Source organism: Cyanistes caeruleus, chromosome Z, assembly GCF_971803275.1.
Source record: "Cyanistes caeruleus chromosome Z, bCyaCae1.hap1.1, whole genome shotgun sequence".
Taxonomy (NCBI): domain Eukaryota; kingdom Metazoa; phylum Chordata; class Aves; order Passeriformes; family Paridae; genus Cyanistes; species Cyanistes caeruleus.
The window spans coordinates 1,151,718-1,178,847 of NC_141732.1; the positions used below are offsets into that span (position 1 = coordinate 1,151,718).

General features: G+C 47.4%; 3 protein-coding genes and 1 long non-coding RNA gene across 6 annotated transcripts in view; 2 read left to right on the forward strand and 2 right to left on the reverse strand.

The window, feature by feature from the left end:
- Positions 1-2,843, forward strand: part of ATG10 (autophagy related 10) — a 61,065-nt gene extending 58,222 nt beyond the window's left edge. Inside the window, exons 6-8 of the mRNA XM_023944700.2 lie at positions 542-639; positions 920-1,033; positions 1,388-2,843. Of these exons, the coding sequence (XP_023800468.2) occupies positions 542-639; positions 920-1,033; positions 1,388-1,400 (225 nt within the window). The 3' untranslated portion in view covers positions 1,401-2,843. The remainder of the gene's footprint in view (positions 1-541; positions 640-919; positions 1,034-1,387) is intronic.
- Positions 2,844-6,256: 3,413 nt separating this feature from the next.
- Positions 6,257-8,001, reverse strand: RPS23 (ribosomal protein S23). The gene is made up of 4 exons (XM_086868228.1): positions 7,894-8,001; positions 7,489-7,648; positions 6,570-6,690; positions 6,257-6,449 (listed from the first exon to the last, which is right to left on the reverse strand). The coding sequence occupies exons 1-4, from the start codon at positions 7,895-7,897 to the stop codon at positions 6,303-6,305; spliced, it is 432 nt and encodes a 143-aa protein (XP_086724354.1). The 5' UTR covers positions 7,898-8,001; the 3' UTR covers positions 6,257-6,302.
- Positions 8,002-14,167: 6,166 nt separating this feature from the next.
- Positions 14,168-26,478, forward strand: LOC111941553 (V-type proton ATPase subunit S1-like protein). 3 transcript variants are annotated; one of them, XM_086868055.1, is made up of 7 exons: positions 14,168-14,391; positions 18,980-19,020; positions 19,809-19,870; positions 21,910-22,151; positions 23,158-23,208; positions 24,040-24,283; positions 25,841-26,478. In XM_086868055.1, the coding sequence occupies exons 1-7, from the start codon at positions 14,294-14,296 to the stop codon at positions 26,141-26,143; spliced, it is 1,041 nt and encodes a 346-aa protein (XP_086724181.1). In that variant the 5' UTR covers positions 14,168-14,293; the 3' UTR covers positions 26,144-26,478. The 3 variants fall into 3 exon arrangements, with proteins under 3 accessions (XP_086724181.1, XP_023800456.2, XP_086724180.1); XM_023944688.2 differs by lacking the exons at positions 14,168-14,391; positions 18,980-19,020; positions 19,809-19,870 and having other exon boundaries at positions 21,440-22,151; XM_086868054.1 differs by lacking the exons at positions 14,168-14,391; positions 18,980-19,020; positions 19,809-19,870 and having other exon boundaries at positions 21,443-22,151; positions 24,131-24,283.
- Positions 15,044-22,772, reverse strand: LOC147647965 (uncharacterized). Its single transcript, XR_015280524.1, has 2 exons — positions 21,620-22,772; positions 15,044-17,350 (listed from the first exon to the last, which is right to left on the reverse strand). It is a non-coding gene; the product is annotated as an uncharacterized LOC147647965 (long non-coding RNA).
- Positions 26,479-27,130: the final 652 nt, after the last annotated feature.

Consider the following 27,130-nt stretch of genomic DNA (forward strand, 5'->3'; position numbering starts at 1 on the left):
TCAGCATCAGAACCAAGTGGAAGTTAAAGCCACCTTGGGAGCACTTCCTTCTCCCTTCTTGCTGCCTCTCCAAACAGAACCATCATTGTCTATTTCCCAACACCAGCCTGAGGAGATAGCAGGGCTCAGGGTCCTTGAAAACCCTTTTTCCTGAGGGGAAGGGCTTTTATGTGTTCCATTGGATCAGACTGTGGTTTACACAGCAGCTTTGCCTCTCCACAGCCGGTTAATGCTGATACAGTAACTTGAGTTACTTTCTCAAACCATTACATTTTAACTAAAACAGTAGCATAGCCTGGTTGCTGATGTTATTTCCCATTCAATAGAGGAGAATATATATTAATAATGTGTAATATATACAATATATATTAATTTGTCATGACTGTGATAGGAAGAGCAATATGAGATAAGATTCTGAAGTGAGGAAAGTTGCATCAGGGGCTGATTGCACCCTGCCTTGTCTTTTCCAAATGCACATGATGGTTTTTCTGGTTTTTCTGTTTTTCCCTTCTGTGACAAAGCAAATTTTGTTCCCTCTTAGGAGCACCCCATCCTTGGGCAGCCTTTCTTTGTCCTGCATCCCTGTCGAACCAATGAATTCATCTCTGCTGTGCTGGGGGGCTCACAGGAGCACCACAGGTGAGGGGCACTGCTGGGCCTTGCAAGGCTTCATGCAAGGCAGGCAAAGTCAGTCAGCTGCAGGGTGGAAATGACCAAAACTACTCCCTTGGTCCAGGCAGAATAAGATTTCTGTATTGTCACTTCAAGCTGGAAAATTAAAATACATTTGTGACAGGAAAAATGAAGGAATAGCCCCATCAGAAGTTGTTTTGTGACTGTTGAGTCTGTCTGTGTTTCAGAAAAGGCTGGGATAATATATTTATGGTGCTTTTTTTTTTTGTGCTTTTTCCCCCCCTAGACATACAAATTACATCATACTGTGGCTCAGTACCGTAGGCCCAGTTGTGGGCCTGAATCTGCCTTTGAGTTACGCAAAAGTGGCATCTGAGCAGAGCACAAATTTGGCTGAAAGGTAAGAGAAAAGGAAGCCATCCTTTCCTCTCCCATCCTCCTGTTCCAAAGATCACGTGGATAAATGGCAGAACCATTACCTCCTCCTTTGAAGCTCTTGGTACAGTTAATTTAGGACTCACCTTTCAGCGCTGTGCTCACCTGTCTGCCTTGTTGCCTCAGGTGCTTTGCAATGAGAATTGATGCAGAGAGAGATGCTCAGCCCACTGCTGACACCCTTCAGGCCCCTGGGGTCTCCCTCTGCTGTGGAGAAGTGTTTTATATTGATTCTCCCAGCACAGGGTTGGGGGTCTGGCAGAACTGCTGCAAGGATTCTATTTTAACTCCTTCTTTGTGTTTGCTGTCGCCTCTCCAGAGCCCAGAGCTGAAGGACTGGGAGTGGTTAGGCTGTGATAAAGCTGCTGCAGACTCCCCTAGGGATGAAGCTGGAGGATCCTTCCTGGCTGGTTAGCCATGCCAGAGTGGAAATGATTGCTGATGGCTCTTTCCCTGGCCAGAACTCGCCACTGATGAGATGGTGGGAATTGGCTGCTGCTGTGGAAACACCTCCCCAGCACCACCCAGACCTCATCACCTCCTCCTGTGCCCTTGGTGAGGCTGCACACAGATGCACAAGCCGAGTTGTTGGATCTACTGAACTTACCCCTAGAAGATCTGCACCATCTGCAGGGCAGAAAATGCAATATAAACACAGAAAAATTCTCATGGGATGTGGTGTGAGCTTGTGGCAGCCCGGGTATGGGCTAAGACTGCTTCACCTGGGAGCCACCTTCTCCACCAGAGCCTGGTGAGGGACCAGCCCACAGAACATCCTCATCCTGGGAATATCCCACATCTCACACCTCCTCAGGGAGCCAGCGGGGTCGGGACTGTCACAGACAGAGCCCTTGGAGCCTGAGTGCGACGAGCACGTCCAGCTCTGGAGCTCAGGTGCCTGGAGCAGCCGTGTGGGAACATCTGGCTCTGCCGTGCTCCACTGCCTGCCAGGGAAGCTCTCCGTGCCCCCTGGGAGCTGCTGCTGTTCCCAATTAGTGTTTCTCGTTGTACTTGTGGTTGCTCACAGGTTTGCTCCCTACCCTGCACTGTTTCTGCAGCCTCCCCTGACAGCTGTTGGCTTTTGGGGAATTGCCTGGTGGTGCTGCCACTGAGAACCAGATTATGAGGAACTTCCCTACCACCCATCCTGGCTTCTCTCCCAATCCTGTTTTATTTGCAGTGTAAAACGGAGCAGCTGACGTTGAAACACAGATTTTACTTTGCACATGCAGCAATTGTCACTTGCACACAGAGCCTAGTGAGTGCCACGTCAGAGCTGGGAGTGTGAAGTGCATCCAGATCCTGGTTTTTCAGATTATGTTTTTAACTTCCATTACTTGTCATGGGTGGATATGGAATACAGAGTGCAGTCCTTCAAATTCCATTGCTGGGGAGTTTGTTTGCCAGCCATTTGGAATTAATAATGAAAGCACATTGTTTATTTTGTTCTGCATCCTAACAACCTTTCTGAAAAGCCATTTTTCCCATGTAAGATTTACAAAATATGGCCCACAGCTACGTTAATTTTTTTTAACACTTTTGATAACACATGCTTGAAATTTGCTTCCACAGTCCATTTGTAAATTTAAGTGAGACTTAGATAGGAGGAAGAACCAACAAAAAGAGGTAACAGCAGGTTTAGGAGCTGTTAAATGTTCACCCCTGCTCTGTGATCTTCACTTGTGATACCCTGCAACAGAAGAATAGAAGCACTCAGCCTTCAAAATGTGGAATTTATTGTAAAAAAATAAATTGTTTTATTTTACATGGAAAAAGTCTCAACACCCTTGGTTTCTATCTTAATTTAGTATTTGCAAACAGAGAAGGGGATTATTTGACCAGGGCATTACACATTGTACCGGGCTCAAACAACGAGGTGACAGCACAGTGTCTCATCAGTATCAATGTTTCCCTGAAATTTGGCTGGAAAACCAAAATTCAGCTTGGCTTGTACAAATACATGGAGTTTAGGTAGAGAAACAAATACAGGCTAACAGAAATATTTGTGACCAAGGAGATAAATAAGCCCATTTGGATATCTCCTTTTTAATGGCTGGGGTGGGTGGGAGACAGGCACCCAATTTCCTATTTACATTTATGCCTTAATGAGAAAATTATATATATATATATATATATATATATATATGTATATGTATATGTATATATATATATATACACACACACACACACATACATATATACATACATACATATATATTTATATATACATATATACTTAAAACAAGGGTATTGTAGCACTGTTTTGTGATTCTATTTTATGTTGGAATTCATTATTTAGTGAAACTGTTGAAGATCCTTAGACCTGAGCTTGGGTTTTGCCTACAAGCATTGTCTGAACTCCTGCATCCTAGCAAGGAGAAAATTTCCAGTTTAGATTTGTAAATTCGCTCAGTTGTTCATCTCTGCTAATCTGGGAAGACACATCAAGGGTGGTTCTTCACTTCTGGGGGTTTCTGGTAGGTGAGAACAGTCTCATACCTGCCCTGGGCTGCCAGAATCATCGAGAGGAATTAATTTTATGTGTTCACCTAAGCCAAAAAATGTGTTTTTCTGCAGGGTGCAGTCGGTAGCCACATACATAATCCCTCATTTGTGTCAGCATGATCAGGTAAGAATTTAACCCCCTGCCAGGAGATTTGAGGTTGCCTGGCTTTGGTTACTAACAGGAACATTCTTTTCCACACAGGAAATGTGGGGCTACTTAATTACAGCTAAATCCAGTTAAGTCATCAATTCTTGCTGCATCTCCATGAATTTCAGTGAAAATTTTCTCAATAACTTTTTTTTCCCCCCACCTCTTTGCTGGTTTCATGAGTCTGTTTGGACATCTGTATTTATATTGCAGAGATATAAATTCAGTCCCAGCACAAAGGAAGGACGATTGCTCTTCCCTCTGAATGGTGGAGTTACAATTATTTCCTCAAAAATACTCTCTTCCAGAGAACAGCGTGGGTATGGGTATTTATACCTATTTTTAGTAGCATGTAGGCTTTTAAAAGTGTTTCAAGGAATTTAGTGCATTTTTGAGCAATAAATTCTTACCACCTAGAATAAAAAGAAAAAAAAAAAGAAAAAAAAGCCTGAAGCTGAGAGCTGCAAAGGCAACCCTGTATTGAGTGCTCAGGATTAGGAAGGTGTCACACAAGTTGTTATCTCTTGGATTTCATTAAAATCTTAAAAAACCCTGTGCCACGAGGAAGCTTTCAGTTCTTCACCTGAGAGCTTGTTGTAGCTGTCACCTCCTGAAGACAAATTCACCTTAAGGCGAGAGAGGATTTCACTGCTGTGTTTGAACAGAGAATGGATTTACAGAGCACCCTCTTAACGCCTTCCTCGAGTGTGTTACAAAACAAAGTCTTCTCTTGTAGTTCTTATTCATTTCAGGTATTGCTGGTGTCAGCTGGTTGGCCAACTGCTTTAGTAAGTGAAAATATTAGTTAGCTTTGGTGATGAGATGGAAAACATGACCAGTCCTGGATTCTCCTCTGTTTTGGAAGATTTTGGGTTACAAAACACGTTTATTTGGCTTAAAACCTCTCTGGTAGCACTTTGGTGATGTTTGGCTCGAGTTCTTCTGGCAGTGTCCAGGAATGACAAGCTATTCCTGGGCACTGGCACAATCACAGAATCACGGGTGAGTGGGAGGAGATCCCAGAGCCCCCCCAGTGCCACCCCAGTGCCACCCCAGGCATGGCAGGGCCAGCTCGCAGTGTCCCAGGAGCTGCCAGCCCCAATGTCCAGCCCGGCCTTGGGCACTGCCAGGGATCCAGGGGCAGCCCCAGCTGCTCTGGGCACCCTGTGCCAGGGCCTGCCCACCCTGCCAGGGAACAATTGCTGCCCAAGATCCCATCCAGCCCTGCCCTCTGCCACTGGCAGCCATTCCCTGGCTCCTGGCCCCGCAGCCCTTGGCAATTGTCTCTCTGCACCTTTCCTGCGGCTCCTTCGGGCCCTGCGAGGCCACAGGGAGCTGAGGCCAAAGCTTCTCCTGTCCGGGCTGAGCAATGGCAGCTGTGGCAGCCTTTCCTGGCAGCAGAGCTGCTCCGTCCCTCTGCTCATCCTGGAGCCTCCTCTGGGCCGGCTCCAGCAGCTCCAGCTGCTCCCTGTGCCGGGCCCGGGCTGGGGCAGCTCTGCAGGTGGGGTCTCAGCTGAGGGGCAGAGGGGCACAATCCCCCCTGCCCTGCTGCCCACGCTGGGGCCCAGCCCGGCACCTTGGGGCTCCCAGGGCTCCTCTGGGGCTGCTCCTCCTGCCCAGCCCAGCCTGGATCCAGCCCAGGGCTGCTCTCCTGCCTCCCCCGAGCTCCCGTTTGCCCGAATTCCCCATTTCCTTTGTCAGAACACACGCGAGTTCTTGGCTGGAACATTTCCGTTTCAGCTGTCCCCCTCCCCGCTCCTGTCGCGACATCTGCTGGCGACACGGCCTCACGACAGCGCCCTCAATCTTCCTGTGGAACTTGGGAGATCCAGAACTGCCAGGGGAGACAGCAGTCCCCTGCCCTTCCGCCTCCCCCGGGAGTTTGACTGCACAAAACTCGGGGGAGATTCTCAATGTATTCTTAGAGAATTGTCTATATTTATAAATATCTAAGTTCCTATGTAAGTAAGTGAATTCCTTGAATCACAGGCTTTCCCTCACCATGCAGACCAACTGCAGTTGTAACAAGGGAATTGTTCACTCTGACTTCAGACACATTTTGAGGTTTTACTGTGTTAAGAAACCCCTGAGCCATGCATGGGAGAAATTCAGAGACAGCCAAGTCGGTGCAGTGTTAGTGTACTACAAACGGGGGTCTTCAAACGGGGCAAACTGCCCCAAAACAGCCGCAGTTAATTTGTATCCAACACTAATTACACTCAGCTCTCTGGGCTGGGTGCAGTCCCCCCTTCAGGGCCCAAACCCGGTGAGTTCTGTGCCTGTGCTCACAGCCGAGACAAGAAGTGCTGCCACAAATGCCATCCCCAGCACTCCAGTCACCATTTCTGATGTGAGGCAGGCTCTTTGTCACAATTATACATTCCAATTCCTGATTAGTAGTCCCGAAGGAACATTAGGGTTTGGGCTTTTTCTCTGGCCACATCTAGGGAGAAATTTAGTTTTAGTTCCTATGGCAAGATCATTGTGCCCACCCCACCTCCTCCTGCAGCATCCCCTGAATAAGAAGCACGGAACTCCTTTAAAAGTATTTTATTGTTGTTCTTGTCAGAGTGGTGACGATTTACGACCTGGGTCTCTCCTTCTTGCCCTTGTAGAGGGCCAGCAGGGACACGTTGGCCACCTTGACCACCTTGAAGCGCACGCCCGGGATGTCCCCCACGGCGTGGCCCTTGCGCCCAAAGCCGGCCACCAGCACCTCGTCGTTCTCCTGCGGCAGGGACAGCGAGTGAGCCCCCAACACCTCCCCACACACTGCCTGACCAAAACCCAGAAACCCAACCCCATCCCGTCACTCACACCTTCCCCTCACAACATTCCGGGCAATTACCTCGATGAAGTTCAGGCAGCCATCGTTGGGGACAAAAGCTGTGATTTTTTTGCCGTTCTTAATGAGCTGCACCCTGACACATTTCCTGATGGCAGAGTTGGGCTGCTTGGCTTCCACCCCCCTGCAAGGGAAACCAACCGGCAAAGAAATCAGCGTGGCAGACCAGGAGGGGCATTAATTAACACACAATCCACTTTTTAACTTTGTCCTCAGTGTAAATTTTATCTGTATTTCAACAACTCTGAGCTGTTTAGAAGTACTGACTTAATAATTAATATTACATAATAAATATTAATCTAAATATATGTATGAATCTTTAAAATACCACTTTCTAAGCCTAATAGAAACTTAAATGACCTCCAGACTAATTCAGTAAAATTGTAAAAACCTAAAACAACTGAAATCACAGGAAAGTGTCCCAAAACCACAGCCTTGGCAGCCTAATCTATAAATTATTGAGGGGAAAAAAAGGCAGAAGTAGGAAGGATGTATAACAGACAAACACAATTTTCCTTCCTTTTGTGCTCAAAATCCTGATTATCCCTTATGCAAAAAAAAAAAAATCTTGCATTTTCCCTTATTTTTAACTTCCCTATTTATTTTCCAAAATTTATTTTCTCTAATTCTTGTCAAAAATCTTCGTTTTCCCTCATTTTTTTGAATACCCCACACATTTCTCATTTTGCTGTGATTTGTGCCAACCCCTCCTCTTAATTTTTTTAAACTATTTTTTGCTCAAGATCTTTATTTTTCCCACCATTTTTGGGAAAAAATCCTTGTTGTTTTTTTGTGTTTTTTGCTATTTGTAGGAGAACGGAAAAAACCACCCGAAATCCCTGTTTTCCCCCCCAGCATCCGTGGTTGAGCTGCATCCCAGGTGGGCTCTGGGACGCCCATTCCAACCGGGAGGAGCACCCACACTTTCTCCAGGACGATGCCCTTGGCGTGGGAAGCGCCCCCGAAGGGGTTGGCCTTCAGCGCCGTGCCCAAGTGCGCCTTCTTGTACTGCTTGTCGTGCCACTTCTGGTCCCGGCGGTGGCTGCGCAGCTTCCGAGCGGTGCGGAGGCCTCGGCACTTCCCTGCAGGACGAGACGGGGCCGGTGTGAGGAGGGGAAGGAGCCATGAGGGGAAGGCGGCCTGAGGCCATGGCGGGCATGCGGCGGGTAATGGCGGCCGCGGCCTCACGGCCTGCAGCGCTGCCCGCACCGCACCGAGCCGGCTGCGGGCGGTCCCCCAGCGGCTCCGGAAGGCGGAGAGCACCGCCGGGGATCCCGCAGCCCCTGCCCCGGCCCCACTCCCGGCCCCGGCGCGGCGCGGCGCTCACCCATCTTCTCCGCGCGGCTGCCGAGCGAGAAAAGAGGGAGGAGGATCCGCGCCCGCCGCCTATAGCCGCGCCCGACAGGACCCGCGCGGGCTGCCCGCGCCGCGCCTGACCCAAATACCGACCGGCACCGCGAGGGGCAGCCCAGCGAGCGCACAGGCCGCCGGTTCGAGCCCCGGCAGGGCGCTACAGGCAGGACCCCCGCCCGCTGCTGGCTGTGGGTTCGAGTCCCCGTGCCGCGGGTTCGTTCTGGCCGCTCAGAAAACTGGGAAAGAAAGTTTTGGAACCAGAGCTAGACACAGAAAACGGACATTGCTTTATTGCCTCGCAGCGGGCTTTGGGGTGTCTCTCTGTCACCCCCACCGAGGTGCTCACTTCTGTAGATTACACACAGTTTGCTGCACAAGTGTGTTTTTTTTGTGTTCCAAAAACTTGACACCCGTTTCCAGAAAGCCTTCTGCACACGCAAATCGATGTCACAGCTCCTTCTTACTGCCCATGCATACAAGTGCCCTTTCACCCTCAACTGGGACCAGCTGATGTCCAGTGTAATAAATGGAATTAATTCCTCCTAGCTGAATTGTAACTGTTATTAAAGTTATTATTAGAAGGAACCAAAAGAATCAGTGTCTCAAGGCAGATTCACCCCTTTACAGATTTTACCTGTTTAAATTGAGGTACAGGATGTAGTTTGGAAGATAAGTGATGTACCAAGATGAAAACGGCCTTGAGACGGACAAAATTAGAACGACTTTAGGCATTGGGCCTAAAAATCAGTAAATACCAGACTAATGAGTAGAGTAACATAACACAACGCATAGTACACACACACAAACCTGTAAGGTTATCCAAAGGACAACGAGGAAGAGGAGAAGCCTTCACCAAAAGACCCCCAAAAGAAGACTGAAGACCCCCTAACAACAAGTGGAACATGTGCAGTGAAGAAAAGTGACGTAAAATCAGAAAAATTGGAAATAGGAGGAAACTTACAAGAAATATTAATGAATTTGTATAAGCATACAGTATACAAGTTTAGCTTGAAGTGCTTTGTTTTGTACATGAGGCAGGGTGGGAAGCCTCCGTACCCCAGTTAGTTTTGCTTATGCTTTAATCATACTTAATTACTGGCTGATTATATATATAAACTGTAATTTTTTGCTAAATTATATTCTTTTACTAAACTGTATTCTTTTATACCAAATTACTATTCGATGTACTAAATTGTATTAGTTTTTAATTAAACTGCCATTAACCCAAGTGATCTAGTTGTCAAAATTCTAATTTCATTTATAACATTTCCAGCCTCAATGGTTCTGTGAAATGGTTTGAGTTGGGAGGGACCTTGAGTCACGTCCAGCCCCATCCAGCCTGGCCTGGGACACTGCCAGGGATCCAGGGACATTGTGACTTTAATTCCTGCACTGCCCCTGAGCAGATCTGCACAGAGCAAAGTCCTGCCACAGAAACGAGCTTGTATTTCTCCTTTTTGAAAGCTGCCAAACTGCATCCATCCAAATCATGAACATTCCCTTCCCTTTTGGGAATGGCTCTGAAGAGGCAGTAATTAGATATAAACACATCTTTTTTAACACAGCCTGTGCTCAGGGCTTAAGTGGAAAATATATATTTGTGTGTTTGCATAGGGATGGTTTTACAGTCAATCTTTATAGAATAACTAATTTAAAAAATTTGAAATATTATAAAAATCCAACCTCCCCCTGCAAAAGAAGCAATCCCAAACAAAACCATAAACTCCATCAACACTTTGAGGAGAAAACATTGCTGTTATAAAAGACAGCTTTTGAAGATGCAGTTCTGATGATGGAATGCAGTTGTCTTGCATTCCAAAAGTCTAATTTCTTTTCAGGTACCAAAACCATTTTGTCTTTGTGAAAATGCTGCAGCTTTGCATTACAAAGTTAGGAATATCAGGAATACGCTAAAGCTGATTAGGACGGCAGTTGGTGAACACAACATAAATATACCATAACAAACCAGCATTTACTGGACCTATTAATGAGTGTTTATTAAATAAACATATTTATTTATGAATAAATATTTTTTATTTAAATGAATGAGTGAGATTGTGCAGGCTCAGGTAGCCTCAAGGCGTGTCCCTGGAAGGTATCCCATGGCAGGGGGTTGGAGCACGATGACCATCAGTGTCCAACCCAAACCATTCTGTGATTCTGCAGAGAGTCTGAGGGTCTCTTCCTTTTTGCAGAACTCCCCTCCTGGGCACAGCTCTCAGGGCACTGTGGGCAGCTGTTCTCTTTGGAGAATGCTGCCAGATAAGCGCTTCTAAAATTAAATGTCTCGGTTGGCCAAGCAGACAAATCCACCCAAAATCCCACCACTTATCCTGAAACTCCGGGTATAATCTGATCTCTGGTGCTGGTGTCCCGTGGCGCTGCACAGCCAGGGACAGCTGGGCTGTGACACACACTGGGATTTTGGTGGAGGTTTTTTTGTGGGGTAGTTTCCCCCCTGACCCTTCCCTGATGGTGGAGGAAGGCCTGGAGTCTGCACGGGGATTTCTCAGGGATGGGATCCTTTGGGGATGTGGGACCCAAAAGGGTAATCCCAGAATCCCAGATTATTTTGGGTTGGATGGAACCCTAAATCCCATCCTGCTCCACACCCAGGCACAGCAGGGCCAGCTCGCAGTGTCCCAGGAGCTGCCAGCCCCAATGTCCAGCCTGGCCTTGGGCACTGCCAGGGATCCAGGGGCAGCCCCAGCTGCTCTGGGCACCCTGTGCCAGGGCCTGCCCACCCTGCCAGGGAAGCAGAGAAGAGTTGTAAAAGGATTAATTTGTGTATCCTAACCCAGGAGGATGCAGAAGGGCTTTTTGGCCCAGTTAGTCTCCCAGAGGGAGGATTGTGTGGGAACTGAGACAAGATTTTTGTGTATTTTAAGGCCATTTTTCTGTCTGTGTTTCCGTAGCATTGTCAGTGCACTGTGGATCAGAGCAGCAGTGATATACTAGATTAAAAAGTGATGTGTTCAGTGCTGATACCTGTAAAGTGGCTGACACCTCACACTTTGGCTGATTTAGGAAGTTTTGTCGTGACCTGATATGGCACTGGGAGGTGACTACAAACAGCTGGAAATGATTTGTGCTGTGTGTGACGCCGCCACAGGGGTAAATTTTCCATCTTTGTGGCATGCAAACCCAGCCTGTGTACAATGGGTGCAGCACAGCTGTTGTCCCAGGGTCTCCAGGAGTGTCCACCTGGTCACTCTGTGTGACAGGGGGTGGCTGGACAGCGGTGACACACCGGGGTGGGCAGGGTGACACGTCCTACCTGTCCCTCTGTGACTGCTTCACTGCCCTGGCAGAACTGTGAGCCTTTGCACTGATTTGAACTGAGTATAATTACCTTTCATGTGAGGTAGACTGTAAAAAAAAAAAAGAAAAACAAAAAAACTCCTAAACATTGCTTAAAGTGCAATAAGAGCTGCATTTCCTCCTTCCTGGGGGTGGGAATGTCTGGGCTGCATCGGTAGGAGATGGGGAACAGACAAGTGTCACCTTCCTGCTTGGTCATCAGAGGAGAGGTTCTTTATCCAGAGTAACCAAAAACCCACACCTCATCTCCAAATGAGGGGGGAAGAGATGATAAGCAGCAGTTTTAACCCTTTCACTGGGAATACCAGACACTTTCAGCCTGGCAGAGCCCATCTTGCAGGCTGCAAACAAAAGGGCAAGAGGGAACGGCCTCAGGCTGGCTCAGGGGGGACAGCAGCAGGAATTTCCCCATGGAAAGGGAGCTCAGGCTTTGGAAGTGCCCAGGGAGGTTTGCAGTGCCCATCCCTGGAGGTGCCCAAGGAATTCCTGGATGTGGCACTCAGGGCTCTGGGCTGGGGATGAGGTGGGGATGGGGCACAGCTGGACTCCATGGGCTGGGAGGGATTTTCCAGCCTCAGTGGTTCTGGGATTCTGCTGACTTCCCACTGACTTTTCCCTACAGGTGGTTCATTTCTTCATTTTTGTGGCCACAAAAAGTTCAAGGATGAAGATTTTTCTGGTTGATTTCAACATAAACCAGACAAAAATACAACAGAAATTCAGAAAAGGAATCACAAGAGCTCCCCTAATCATGCCCTTGCCAGGACTGCTGCATGCAAGGCTCTACTCAGAATTTCTTACAAAGCCCAGTAATTCAGAGATGCAGATTTTGTCATCATTCTGCACCAGAACGAAGATCTAATTTCTTTTCAGCTACCAAGTGTGTTTGTTTATGCGTGAACCTCATAAAAAAGCAGCATTTTTAAGAAATTTTGAATTGTTGTTATTATTGGCAAGAGTCATGGGGTGAAGAAAGGCTTTTATTCTTGCTCTTTGCTTCACCAAGATTTCAGCTGATTGCTGATTAGGGATTTCCTATCAGTACCCCTAGCATTAATGTAGAGCGAGGAAGTCAGGAGATTTTCACTGATTTATTCTGGTTTAACCTACGCTGGCAGTTTGGTGTTTTCTGGGCTGTCTGTAACCTGCCCATTTTTTCTGAGCAATTTGGCAGTACTTTTTTCTGAGGTGAAATGGTGGCCCAAGCAAGCAGGTATTGATAAATTGATGAATGGAAACACGGGGGGTGGAAGTGCAGCTAAAAGGTGCATTCATTTGTCACTGAGCATCATCTGGGGTTCAGCCTGTGCTGACTTCATCCGCGGCCATGTATTGTTTATGATACTTTCTTGCACTTTGCTGCCCTCAAAGGACACATTTTTCCTTCTTTTGGCCCCTACTGGTTTGTTTTTCAGAGTTTTAATTTTTAGCTTTTACTCCCAAGTGGGTGAGGGATTCTTGGGAAATGGATGCATGTGGATCAAATCTCCAGGCACCACCAGAAGGCCTCTCTGTGCCTTTCCCTCTGTTTATTTAGGAGCCAGGGGTGCTGAGGCATTGAACAGTGACATTGAACAGTGTTCAGAAAAGTGTGTGACACTTCTGTCCCTTCCCAGGGCTGCTTACATTTTTTAACTGAGCCATGTGTCCGTTCTGCTGTAGGTGCTCTGACTTTAGCATCATGCATTGCTGGTGCTTCTCAGAAAATTTAGGGTTTATCTTCAAGTGGTTTTTGCTTAATCCTACATTCCTTCATCTCATTTTTCAATCTGGGATTCTCACATAAGTATCTTTACTCCTCCTTAAATTGGATAGAAGCCGCTCGACTGAGGACAAGCTGTTGGGGGATTTCTCAGATGGGCAGATACCCTCTGCATCCCAGAAGGAGAAATTACTTAAGATGGCAAATCCTTTCTAATGGTTACAACGCTAAAGCCCTAATCCTTCTCTAAGATCTGGAATGCAACAGGCAGGAGCTCCTAATCAGCAAAGTGAAGCTCCACTGATGGTGCCATCAGCAGGGAGCAGGACAGGACTGGGTGTCTGATGCCTGCAGATTGGTGTATGGCTGTGTCCTGCCTGATATCTAAGGGTTTTGGAACTAGATGATCCCTAAGGTCCCTTCCAGTCCAAACCATTCTATGAGTCTGTGATTCTTAGGGGTACCAGTGTGTCTGACCCACAAATCCCTTGGGGATGACCCAGAGCCAGCCCCTGTAGTCACAGAGATGTGTGGGGGCTTTGGTGTCCCCACCTGGCAGCCCAGAAACACAGACACTGCCATTCTCTGGGCATTTCACAGCTGTGGCCTGGCCTAGAGCTTCCCACTGCCAGGGGATGGGATCTTGGGCAGCAATTGTTCCCTGGCAGGGTGGGCAGGCCCTGGCACAGGGTGCCCAGAGCAGCTGGGGCTGCCCCTGGATCCCTGGCAGTGCCCAAGGCCAGGCTGGACATTGGGGCTGGCAGCTCCTGGGACACTGCGAGCTGGCCCTGCCGTGCCTGGGGTGGGAATGGATGAGTTTTAAGATTCCTTCCAACCCAAACTGCTCAGTAATTTTAGAATTCAAAGCGCCAAAACAGTCAATCCAGAAAGCTGGACATGCACAAACTGAATTAGTGCTGAAGAAAGGAAACTGCTCCCAAATATTTGGCTCCAAAGCTTGCAGTGTCTTGCTTTCACATCAGTTAAGTATTATTTAACATACATGTATCTACCTGATCTATATAATATACAGATGGAGTAGGATAGTATAAGGCTACAGAATACGTGCAGTTCTTTCTGTGAACAGAGGGAGAGATTCCAGAACTGCTTGTAAGCATCACCCACACCTCCCTTTAAGCAGACGATATGTGAACCGCAGTGTGATTTTAGGGCCGGGCTGACCCGGTCCCTTCTTCCCCCTTAGCAAGCAGCTCTCAGGCGGGTAGGATCTCCGCAGACCCGCTGGGGTGGGGCCGGTTCGGGGCCGGTTCGGGCTGTCCCGGGCTCCACCCGCTGTCCCGCCCCGGGAGCGGCGCTGCTGTGCCCGGCGTGCGGCGGCTGCGGGGCTCCGATGGAGCGGAGCGGGGCTGCCCTGCGGCTCCTGCGGCTCCTGCGGCTCCTGCAGCTCCTGCAGCTCACCTGCACCGACAGCAGCACCGCCGGGAACCGGTCGGTACCGGGGGAACAGGGACAGGTACCGGGGGGGACGGCAGCACCTCGGGGAACAGTGCTGGGGGGGGACAGGACAGGTCGGTACCGGGAGAACCGGAGCAGGTCGGTTCCAGGAGAACAGGTCTGTAGTGGGAGAACAGGAACGGGTCGGTACCGGGAGAACGGGTCGGTACCGCTGCCCTCCGTGCCGCTTTCAGAGTGCCAGGAGGTGTCCGAGGTTCCCTCTCCCGCTTGGAAAACACCCCGCCCTAATGCAGAAATTAATTAATTTGTTAATACTGAAGCAGGCGGTGCCTTGGAGATGTAACTTTGAAACAATTTTGCGCGCGTTGATGAAAATCGGGTGTTTTCTGTGAATCTTCACGGTTTAATGAGTCCGCCTCTGACTTTCCCTGGTCCCCGGGAAAAGGGAATTATAAATAGTGAAACGGCAAGGGTGTGAAAAGTACTGCAAGAAACAAAGGCAAGAAAATATCCCGCCTACGTGTAGAATATTTGAAGTGTGAATTCAATATTGCAAGTGAGTATTAAACTTAAAACTTTACCGGAGACTTGGGTTTGTTATTAGTAGTGCTATTATATTATATTGTTATATACTATTGTACTATGTTAGTTTTACTCTCTAATGAAGCACAGTGAGCCCGGATCATAGCAGGGGGAAGAGGGGACTTTACTGTAGAGCCAAGCATTGGAAAAGTGAAAACAGCCTGAGGTGGACGAGCTGAATGATGCCCAAAGTCACCAAAAACACGCGGAGCAAACATGCTGATGGAGGTCGCAGCTGTCAGTAAAATCTGTGTGTTTGAGGCAAGAGGCACATGTGGTGATTTGCTTAAGCTTGTATTAAGAGATCTGGTAACCAGTTGCTGATAAATACTACAATATGTTTTCATTAAATAGCTTACTTGCTGCTCTCCTCTGCCAATTCTCAGATTTCTTACTGCTCTTCTTAGTATAATTTCAGGGTTTTTTTTATCAATCAGACCAAAATCTGACAGAGAGCGAGCAGTGCTTTATTGCACTAAATATTAACAGATGAAATCAGGATCTTGATGGCAGTGAATCAAATGGGAATTTTTCCTCATTGGGAGTGGGATTGTGCCTTCATGATGTTAATTTGCTAGAAGTTTTATGAGCTCAGTCTCTCTTTTTGTATTAAAAATGGAAGCTTGAGTATTATCTTGTACTGATCCAGACCTTGTTGGACATCCATTAAACTGCAAATCAGCCTTAGTAATCAGTGCTTTACAAAATATTTATGGAAATCTGTCTCCCTGTGTCGAATCACACATTAAAAATACAGAAGAGTTGTGGGCTTTGTAGGTATTTCCTACTGATACAACTTACACAGAGGCATTTAGAAGTCAGTGATGTTTTTTTGTCAGGATGTTTCTTAGCAGGAACCAGCTCTTTCCTTGAATCTGGTGTCTCCAAACTTAAATATTTGTGGCATTCAAAACTTCACTGAAATTCCTTATGCTGAGTGTCCCTAGGACTGCAAACAGTGCACTGCCCCCAGGTGCTCCTCACCTCCCCAAATTTTGTTTTTAGTGCATTTGAGAGGTCACACGTTATTTTCCAGTTGGATTTCTCATCGATTGGCTGTAACCAGTTCAGCAGCCAGTGGGGAGTTCTGCAGCTGGAGATGATCAGTCTTGGTGAGATGACTCTGAACTAGTGGAAACAAGCAATACTGTTTCTGTAGATGTAGAGTGTGTTTTTCCATCTGGTGCAGTTTATCAGAGCAGAGATATGAAGAGCAGAAGTGTGGACATGGCATGAAAACTGCCTGTGGCCTCCACACTCAACCCCTGCTGAGTGCCAGGATTATTCATGTGGTTATTTGAGTGCAGAAAATGCTATTTACGTGGAAGTCCTCAGGAGCTGGAGTGTTTATCAACTTCTGCAGACAAACAAGCCTCGACTCAGTTATCTTATGTAGATGGATAATGTCATCTGATAAGAGGAAATTTACACTTCTTTATACTTATAATCTTATTTAATTGGGTTTTACATAGTGATTAGCCCTTCCAGTGCTTTGTATTAGGGCTAATCCAATTTCATGTGGGCTCCTAACATGCTTGGTGTGGTAAATTCAACGTACAACATACGTGCCTGGAGAGCTGTTTACCAGCTGGGAAGGGAAAATATGACTGATCAAAACATACACCACTTGTGATCAAATGAATTTGAAATTCCAGGGTAAGAGAGGCTGATAAAAGGGTCTCTAACTCAGTGTGCTAGAAATTATTTCCTGTGGAGAATGCTCTAACGCTGGCCATTTTCTCTTCTCTTACACATGTAATTACCATTTCTATAATCCAAAGGGAATACATATTTTTTAGTGTGTAGCTCTTTTCCCTTTTCTCACTTTGAGTACTTTTGCTTCCATGGGATGTGCTCCAGCTGAGGATGACGGGGTGCCTGGGGATTCCCCCAGCTCGCTTTTTGGGTGGAAAAGCTGCTATTTTGGCAGCAGGGTGGCTGTGGACAGCCCATGGATCACACCTCAGGGCTGGGTGTCAGAGGCAGGTGACAGAGCTGATGACATCAAGGTCCACTCGTGCCTGCCCCAAAACCGGGACAGGATTGTCCCTGTGTGCTGTGCCACAGCGACGTGGGGTGATGGATTTCCCTTCTGGTGGCACTGCATGCCTTCTGCAGGAGGAGAGCAGGCAGCCAGCACTGCTAATTAGCCCAGTAATTAGCAGGAGGGCCTGGCTGCAGGCACCCCCTCACGTGGGTCACTCTCTGCTCTGCATTCCTCATGAAAACATGAATATTTCATCAGCTGTGCACATTCGTCTGCGTTTGAGTGTCTTCATGCTGAAAGCAGAGATGTGACATCTCCTCCAGAGTGGCTGTGCCTGCATGGGGTGTGGAGGAGCCAGGATTCATTTTTCTTAATGGAGAGTCACAGAATTGACCTTTCCTCTTCCATAAACAGCATAAAAACCTGTAAGGGAATGGAATGAATTGCACAATTTTACACCATTCTTCTTCCAGCCCCAATGTTTTAGTCCAACGTGGTGATTTCCAAGCTGGAGTAAATGGCTATGAGTACTTAATTCTGCATATATGAAGATGGTGTTTAGTTACGCACATGGAGAGGAGTTTAAGTATAACTAGATTTGTGTATATATAGCTGCAACTAAGTATAACTAAAGTCAGAATAACTAAATAATGTATGCTCATGTCTTCTTGGCATGCCCTGGTTTTGTAGCTATCATTGTGGAAAAACCTGGCCCCCCAAATCACCTTTTTCAGCCTGAGGGCACAACCTGTCATGAAGAAAGACTGGAAGAGTTAAAAAAAAAACAGCATTAAATTACAAGACCCGTGTTCCTAACCATAAAACAGCCTGAGAGAGGGTTTTGTTTGAGCAAGAAAACAAGTTTTAGTCCATTGTAGGCACATCTTTTGTTACCTGCCTGTCAAAATCTGAGTGTTTCCACCCATCTCTAAAATCTGCAGTTGTCATGAGCACCCTCAACCCCCCTGGAGACCCCAGGCCAGGCTTTTTGCTTTTTGCACCCAAAAAAGCAGTGGGAGAAAGAGGACCCACTCTGAAAGTGCTTCTTGAAGCCACTGGGGTCTCAGAGCTGAAACCAAGGTCAAAGTTGGCCTCTCCATACGTAAATAAAACTGCCAGATATAATTTGAACAGGGTTGAACTTTTCTGAATGTAAGGTCTTTATAAAGTTCTTTCAGCCTGGCAGCAGGCAGGGTGGGCTTTAGGCTGTCCCACTGTTGCTTGGGACTTGTGTTTATCTGCTCTTGAGGATGCTGTGATGGAAATTAGGTTGGGATCACTCCTTCTGTGTGTGCCAGCAGGTCACAGAGATCCCCCTGCCCAGAGCCCACCAGGGAGGGCTCACCCTGCTGCCCAAGCACTCCCCAGGGGCACTAAGCCCTGACTTTGCAATTCCAACAATTTATGGTGAAATCTACACGTAAACACTGAAAACTGCTCTGATTCCTAATATTTATATGCCGGCCTCTGTGTGAGTATTTCCACAGTTTTTTCTGCTTTGGTGGTTTGGAAAGATGGTAAGAAATGGGGCAGAAGAAGATAGAAGTGTATTTCCATGTGCAGTGGAAGGTGAGACAGTTCTGCAGGGGCACAAACAGGGCAGGATGTGCAGGGTCTGAGGGCTGGTGCTCAGCTGGGAGAGTGGGAATTCTGGTGGAAGTCTTGGGAAGGGGACAGAGGCCATCACAGGGGCAAATCAATCCACTGAAGGGGGATGCAGGTCCCGAGGAAGCTGCAGTAATGTGGAAGGTGTTCATGGGACTCAACAGGGGTAACAAAGCCTTTTGTCAGCGTGGTAAGGACACTGGAGTGCCTGTCTGGGCTGGTCCAGCTGAGTGATCTCTGAAAATTAGACATTTTTTAGCCAGGCTACAGCAGCTTTGGGATAATTTGCCCTTTTCCTGTGGCTTTCACCATCCGAGGAGCTGAGCTACCTTTGGAATGTTCTGTGGAGTGAAGCAGCAACAGGAACTTTCCCCACTAAACCGCAAAAGAAGCTGCAAGCTTTGAATTCAGGTGCGGCACAATAAATATTTTTCTCCTCTCTCCTAGTTCACATGAATTTTCAGACCAAGAATCTCTCCAGAGAGATGGTAAGGCTTTCAGTGGGCTGGATCCCTGGGTGCTGACTCTGTTAGAGTGGCTGTAGAAGGTTTGCTGCTTCTCTTGGCCTTGGAGGCTCTTCTGTCACACGTTTTGTTAGAGCTTGACCCTCTTAAAAAATACACTTAAAAAGATTTGCCTGTTAAAATAATAATTTATTGTCCAACTCCGAGGTGCAGTGAGGATGTGGAACGAAAAAGCTTTCATCTTTTTTTAACCAGATAAAAACAGAGTTAAATGTTAGAAGGATGGAGCTGTGACAGTGCCCATGAAATGATCTCTGCTTGTGAAACATCACCCTCCTGGCATGGAGGATTGGGATGTCAGGGCATTTGTCACAGCTTCCTGTCTCTGTCACTGCAGGGAGAAAGTTCCCAGCACAGTTATCACACTTTTGCCAGGCAGTTTCTCACATACCCTTGGATGAATTTGCTGCATGAAGATAAAAGCAGCTTTTGTTGTGTTTAGGATGAATAAATACAGACATAGACTGAATATTTTTGGGGCACTGGTGTTCCTCACGGTGAGGGTGACAAGGTGTCCAGTGAAAGCAAGAGGAATCTTGGTGAACAAGAAAGGTAAATTAGAAAATACATGTAGTGAAGGCAGTATTTGCTGCCAGTCAAATATTTTCCAAGACAAGAGCAGTAATTCTGACATACACGTTTTGTGCAGAGGTAATTATTGTTTGCATAAGAACGTGCAAACAGTTATAAATGTGTTTATAAATGGATGTTTATGATATGCTAATGATGAAGTAACACTCCTTCTTCTGCAGGTCAGCGTTACAGTGGTCATGTGAAGCCAAAGTTTAACGTCAGTCAGGTGGCAATTGCACAGGTAATGTCTGGAGGGTCTGTGAAGTCTTTTCACAGCACATTTAGGTTTTTCAGCTGACGCTGCTGAATTAAATTTGTTTAACTTTGTTTACGAGAAATGGCTAAAAAAACCCATCTAAAACATTGTTTTAGATTTAGTCCTGCCTCACCACTTGTACAAATACTCTCTGCTTTTCTTAGGAGTGAGGTGCTGGTGCTGGCTGGGTTGGGGGACAGGATATTTCTGGGAGGACAAAACCCTTATATCCATATTCTGTACAGTGGGATTTGGCTGCTGTGACCAGTCTTATTCTCATATCAGTTGGTACTGAAGGAAGAGCTGAAGCAAAACCTCAGATTTTCAGTGGGAGGTTTTTCCCTGAGACCAGGCTGTAGGTCTTGTCCAAAACTGAGCATAAAAGGCTTCCTTAGCAAAAGTGATGCATTCCAATGTTAGTAACATGTTGAATAAATCATATGGACTTCTGAGGAGACAGCCTTGTCATTTATTTAAATACACTCATAGCCACTCAGCACATTTCCTGACCATGATCTTGCCTTGCTTTCAGCTTGTTGCTGCCAGTGCTTGCTAATTTTAATCCTAAAACATCCTTGTGCCATATGTAAGGTCCAGTACCAAAAAGGATCTTTCAGGGTCTGAGCTGAGAGTTATGATTTGCTAATCTAAACAGCAGACACAGACACACACAAAAAAATCTCTCTTTAAGCCAAGACAAAACCTTGGGGCTTAATTGTGTCCCTCCTGGAGCCTGGTGAGATGCTGTTTATGACTGGGACTCAGAAAAGCTTTCCTGTTTTAATGTGAGCTTCCAATCATAATAACACGTTAGAAACAGATATTGGGTGTGTTATCCTGTCTAGATAGGACAGAGATGGTGACTGGAAATCTGAGTGTGAAATCTGAGAATGGCGGTTGAATTCTTCAGTTCTTTCTCAGCCCTTTGGGCTTTCCCCTGTTAGCTTTATTTTCTTTTTCAAGAGCCAACACCAGGGGGTCAGAGGGTGGCCTAATCCCACAATCTCTTTGCCACTCGGGGTGATTCTGAAGGGTGAAAAACATATCAGCATGAGCCACTTCCTGCTGTTTCTGTTCCCTCCTAAGAAAGAGCATTAGCTGGAATAGGGCCTCACAATTTAGGGTTCCAGCTTTAAGGTTCCACTTGACACCCTCCTCAAGCCTATAGAGTGGCACCATTGAGTACAAAACTTGACAAGTTCCCTTCTAGTTTCTGTGCCACCATAACCTGCCAGCTCCTTCCAGTGTGTCAAAATACATCCCAAGGGGCTGTTTATAGGAATTTCTTTACTCTCACTAGCCCCCACGATAAAAGTTTTTCTTCTCCCAGCGCTTTTTTGATCTTGGTGTCCCATATCTTCAGATAGAACTCTTTATTTCAAGAGTTGTGCAGCACATTAGCCACCACCTGGGTATGGACTGGGAGTGGAATACTCCATACCATCCTCAGTCAAGTGGCCAGCTGGAAAAGATCAACCACTTGATCAAACAAAAAATTGTTAGATGGGGACAAGAAGCAAAGTTACCTCTGCCCCAGGCTCTCCCACTGGCACTTATACAAATTTGGACAAAACCAAGGGCAAAATGGAAATTAAGCTCTTTTGAAACACTGTATGGGAGGCCATATGCAGTCCAAGTGGGAACAGCACCCATTCAGGTAGGGAAGGAAACCCTACACAGATATGTGGTGGGCTGCCTGCTGTAAACGTAAATGTAAACTCAAATTTATCCCACCTGGACAGCTACCCCGTGTGTTCCAGCGTGTTGGGCTGTGTCCTTGGCACAACCTGAGTCCTTCCCAGGGGGCTGAAGCAATTCTTAGAGGTGCTCTAGAGAGTCTTCAGCCGAAAGGAACATCTTCCATGCTGGGGCTGATGTTCTGTGAGGTGCCATCCTCGTGCTGGGGGGGGATACAGCCAGAAATCCCTCTGCTCCCTCAGCCCAGGGCTGGCTCGTGTATTCTGGTGAGATGGCAACTCCTGAAACCACATCTTCTGACAGAATTCCTCTGTGTGGTCCCTCAGGCTGTCAGCTACAACTTGAGCAGGGCAGGACAGTGGGGAGCAGCGCCCTGGAGGCCGTTCCCCCACGGCCACTACGGCCCCCTGAATGTCACCATGAACGGCACCCCCTGCATCCTGTTCTGGGCCAAGAGGATCATCATCAGGCTGGAGAACCAGACCCAGCTGGATTTGACAGAGAGGACCTTCGGTGTCCATGCCAGCGTGGATGTTGGAGACTCAAACTGCAGCGAGGACAGCGCCATGTGAGGGGAATTCTGCTCTGCTGGTGGAACTGGGCCCAGACAGCCACTCTGGGGAGGGCAAAGGGAGTGATGCCTCAGGATTTTAGTTTTTTCATGTTTCAGCTCCTGCAGTGCACTGGTGCACAGCTCCGAGCTGCATGCAGAGTGTCAGCCACTGCCCTCACACTTTGGTCACACACAACAATCCCTCTGGGCCTGGAGCTCAAGGGCACCCCACAGCCTCAGGCCCCAAAAGCACAAACAAAAGTGACTTGGGGACAGCTAACTGGGGCTAAATGACTTCATTAGCTGAAGCTGTAATTGCAGGGTTAACCCTGAGATGTGAATGGACCCAAGTCAGAACTGTGTGAAACACTGGTGACCATTGTCCAGCTTGGTGTAGGCCCTGGGAGGCTCCTGCCAGCCCAAGGTGCAGCTACTGAAGGCCTTTAGCAAATAAACACTTTATTCTCTCAGTCTTGTCTGGCCTCTGGTGTAGGTGATGCTCCAAGGCACGAGGAGAGCAGCCCCTGCAGAGCCCCAGGCTGTCCTGATGGTGTGCTGGCGATTTAGTTTAATCCCAGCCTTTTGTGGATGCACACACTCAGCTGCTGCAGTGCTGGATCCCTCCTTGGGGCAGCCGGCTTTGCTCTCACTGCCCATGGGGCTGAAGCTGTGGGTCTGTTCCACCTCCAGCTGTTCGACACAGCTGCTTGTGGGGTTTGGAGAGGGATCCTGTGCTGAATGTAGGGCTTAGGTGCTGTGCATGGTAATTATCCCTTCATGGGGTGTGTGCCAGTGATGCCTTTTGGGCTGGGGGCATTTCACTGTACTGAACTTCAGCTCAATGAGTGTAGTATTTCACTGGAGGAAGACTTAATCCTTTCAGTTTTTTTCCCCACTGACATTAAGGGTAGACTGGGCAAAAAAATTCCATGTATACCTGAGCTTAATCTTTTGTGCTGCTTTTTCCCCTGAAGGTTTCTGAGTATTTTCCTAGTCTGATGTTACTTCCTTTTTGACCTAGGCTTTCCCTGAAGTTTGGTGATATTGGCAATCTAAAGGGACTTGTTATCAGGTAAGTTTATACCATAAAATCCTTACCAGATAATAGCATGGTAACATACATTGTTATGCAGTTGCTCTGGGGAATTAAAGAGAATTTTTTTAAGCAACAATAATGTGAGAGAAACCCTTTTATAACTGAAACACCTGCATTCAGCATGTCTGTCTGCCACCTCCCTTGTTTTGTTAAGATTATTTTTTTCTTCGACATTGACTTTTCTACTCGTGGAAAAGTTTGGGTCATCTCTTTTGGTAAAATCTTCCCCTGTCTGAGATTTTAGCTAAACATTGCTAATTCACTACAGACATCAGACTGTGACCTACTTTGTGTTTGCTTCTTGGTGGCAGAGGAGAACAGCTTTTCTTGACTTCACACACACCGGGTGGAGGTACAATTCCAGTGTCACACTCATATTTTTCCCAGTAATTAAGCAAAATCCCCTCATATTCCTCTTGCTTTGTGGGAGAAACCAAACTCCTTCAACTGCCACAGCGAACAGCCTCAAATCCCAGAATCCCAGGGCATTTAGGGCTGGAAGGTTCCTGTGAGCTCACGCTGTGCCCAGCAGGGTCCCCTGCAGCAGTGCCCCAGGCCGTGCCCAGCTGGGGCTGCCATGGCTCCACACAGGGACACTCCAGGCCCTCCCTGGGCAGCTGTTCCAGGCCTCTGCCCCTCTCTGTGCAAACCCTCCCTTTCCAGACCCCATGGAAAGGAGCAGAGCTCATTCTGATACCAGCTGGTTGCGAACATTGATCTTACAAGGTTGTCCAAGGCACGAATTCAACAGCGGCGATCCCCTGACTCATTTTCTCGCTCATCTCTCTTCTGACACGGCGTTCCCAGGCTCCTGTTAACCACCAGCTCCTACCAGCTGTCTGTGCAGAGCTGGTTCAGCTTGCACAGGCTGCAGCTGCTGTACAACCACTCGCTGCAGGCCACCTTCAACGCCACGGGGATCCGCGCGCCGGCCGCCTACTCCTTCCACTGCGAGCACGTCAGCAGCCTGCACAGATACGACGCTCTGCTCGTCCCCAGCTCTGCAGATGACCTCTCTCACCTCTGGGAGGTCACCTTCATCGACTTCCAGGTGATGGCATGGGTTTCAGCCAGATGGATCCCCTGGGTAGATTGAGGGCAGGTTTTGCCCTTCTGTGACTGTGCGTTTTACGCTTGTGCCTTACATGGGGTGTATTTTTGGGCAACCAAAATCAGAGGCCAGGCCAAGTGAAGGGAATAAAAAGCAGCTGGATTTGCTGAAGGGCCTTCAGGTACATTTAGGGCACACAAAGCCCCCCAGGGCCGCACCCAAAATGGAGCAGGGCTGACGGGTTCCCCACTTTTCTAAGTCTGCTCCATTTGCACACCGGGGGTTGATCTCCCAATTGCAGCTGCAGGAATTGATGAAGCCATTCAGCCCCAGTTTGCTGTCCCCAGCTCCCTTTTGTTTGCATTTCTGGGGCCTGAGGCACTGAGGTGTCCTTGATTGCCAGGCCTGGAGAGGAATTGCTGGGTCTGAGCCCAATGGGGAAGCAGCAGCTGACCCTGCACATGGGGTTTGGAGTTGTGCCCCAAAGAACTGCAGGGTTACAAATGCATGAGAAATGTAAAAGCTGAAACCCCCAGGCATCACATGCAGCACCAAACAGAAACGTAGACATTTCTTATGCGAGGAAATGAGGTTTTCGGTAGTCTTTCTGCTTGTGTTCCCTCTAGTGGTAAGTGAATTTAATTTCCTGTCGTTACATCGTTCTGAGCTCAGCTCTCACACTCGGGCACTGATAACAGCACCACACACCCAGGCATGAGATTCATCTCACTTCACTTTTGCTGCCTAAGAATTTTAACCTTGTGCCCTGATTATAGTCACCCCAGCCTGCCTCTAAAGCCCCTGGATAATTCTCCTGACCCATCTTAAGTCCTTATTTTAGGATGAGATTAATAATCTTCTGAAAGTGCCAATTCTTCTGCATTTGACAGTGAGGAAGCCTAAGACAGGCGGGACTAGGGTGTCTTGCATTTGGATACCTGATTCAGAGGGCAAGAGGAGCTGAAAGAGGGAATGAAAAAGCTGATCCACTTTTGTCACCGTGTGAAAAACATCCATGGACTGGTTTAGTGGAGCAGTCAATTCCCAGTGTGCCAGAGTGCCAAAATCCGTACTAGACCTGAGGCCGTGAATAAAACTTGTTGGTGTTTTCCACAGCTGGGTGCAGCTTCCTGTAGTTAAGCTGGTTTGCATACCACCCATGTGGAACTGGTGAGAGAAGCCTTGTCCTAGGGCAGGCACTTGAGAGTATTTCCTTTTTTGTCACGTTGGAGTTTGTGCAGTCTGAAGCAGGGGCTCTGGAGATGCTCCAGGTGATGCTGGAGATGCACAGCTAACATGAAAGGTGCCACACTCGCAATTAAATACTGCTGGGACACCAAGAGGGAGCGTGGAAGGTTTTGTTTGAAGCACAGCAGCAAATCCCTGGGGCAGCAGAGTGCAGTTTCAGAAGACTGAGCTGGACAAACTCTGAGCATTAGCTCCAGCTACCAGTGGGAGGCACAAATTTGCAATGTGCGGGTATTAATTCAGAAATTCTTAACTGCCATCAGGAGCAATTAACTTTATTTAACGTGATCCCTCTTGTTCTCTGTGTAGATTCAGGGTTTTAACGTTCAAGAAGGACATTTTGCCTACGCCAGAGACTGTGCATCCTTCCTCTCCCCAGCCATCCTGATGGGGTTGGTGATGTCCCTGGTTCTGCTGCTGGTCCTGGCCTATGCTCTGCACATGCTCATCCACCTGAAATCTCTCGACAGGCACTATGAAAGCAAAGCTTCTCCTGCCTATTTTGCACAGATGAAAGACAGTGACATGGGGGATGAGAAGGAGCCACTGAGAAACAGTGGAAATGAGTCCTACGAACTCAGGAGCCAACAGTTTGGTAAAATCTATATTTAGCAGCCTCTATCTGTCTCAGTGAAACAAGAGCTGCTTTCTTCTGCTGGCACTATGTGGTCTGTGCAGATTTTTTTACCAGCTGGTGAGAGGAAAAGCAGGTAACAGATTGTTTAGCCAGTTATTCACTGGTAATCATCTCAAAGATGCCTTGGGAAAAAAGGTGAGAAAAAAAAAATTCCATTGTGAGTTAGAGGTATTCATGTTGTGAGACTTTATTCCTGTAGCAAAAAGCCAAAATGCATAGCTCTTCGTCTAGTTTACCAAGTCTTGAAGAGAGGATCTGTAATGGACACTTTGAAATTAAATAAAGGTTTAAAAAAACCCAAAAAACAAAACCAAACTCTTTGCTTATTCTTTCAGAAGGCAAGATTTTCCCTCATTTTATTCACTTCCTCTGTGTCCTGATAGAGCAGCATCAGTTTCTTTCTCAGCATGTGTTTCCCTTTAATTTCCCACGTCACATCCCCTTCTTTTTGTCCCCATAAACTTCTTTTCCTGCTCTGGAGCCTTCAGGGCCACGTGAGGTGTGTTTTTATCCAGGGCACAGATGAAACAGTGGCTGCAGGACAGCAGCACCCTGGTGCTTGCCTGTGTCTAAGCTGGAGGTTTATCCTGAGGATCTGATGGGAAAACACCAGACATCTGCTCACAAAGGCTTAGCCTCAGCTCCCCGCCTCAGCTCCGTGCCAGGAGATGGATTATGGGCATTATGTCCTGTAATTCCAGGTTAATTTCTTTTCTGCCAAATCCCATCAGTCTCCCTCTGGACTCGCACCTGAATGGAAATTGCCAGGTGGAAAATATACATAAACAGAGAGGTGGAAGCTGCCAGCAGTGAAAAGGATATTGTGATATGATTTTCAGCGCTGCTTCTGAGAGTTTAGGATGCTGCCATCCCACTCAGCCCATGTATTAGAGGCTAAGTTTAGGAATTAGCCATAATTTGACCCTGATTTCTTGCAAGTAGGAGCACAGCCGTGTTCTTAG

What these genes read in the sequence shown, in the direction of transcription:
- LOC111941553 (XM_023944688.2), top strand. Translation starts at nt 21,568, where the DNA reads ATGTGGTGGGCTGCCTGCTGTAAACGTAAATGTAAACTCAAATTTATC. An exon ending in TGCAGCGAGGACAGCGCCAT is followed by an intron (nt 22,152 to 23,157) that starts GTGAGGGGAATT and finishes TTTTTGACCTAG; the next exon opens with GCTTTCCCTGAAGTTTGGTG. An exon ending in CTAAAGGGACTTGTTATCAG is followed by an intron (nt 23,209 to 24,039) that starts GTAAGTTTATAC and finishes CGGCGTTCCCAG; the next exon opens with GCTCCTGTTAACCACCAGCT.
- RPS23 (XM_086868228.1), bottom strand. An exon ending in GGCATCGTCCTGGAGAAAGT is followed by an intron (nt 6,691 to 7,488) that starts GTGGGTGCTCCT and finishes TTTCCCTTGCAG; the next exon opens with GGGGGTGGAAGCCAAGCAGC. An exon ending in GCTGCCTGAACTTCATCGAG is followed by an intron (nt 6,450 to 6,569) that starts GTAATTGCCCGG and finishes TCCCTGCCGCAG; the next exon opens with GAGAACGACGAGGTGCTGGT.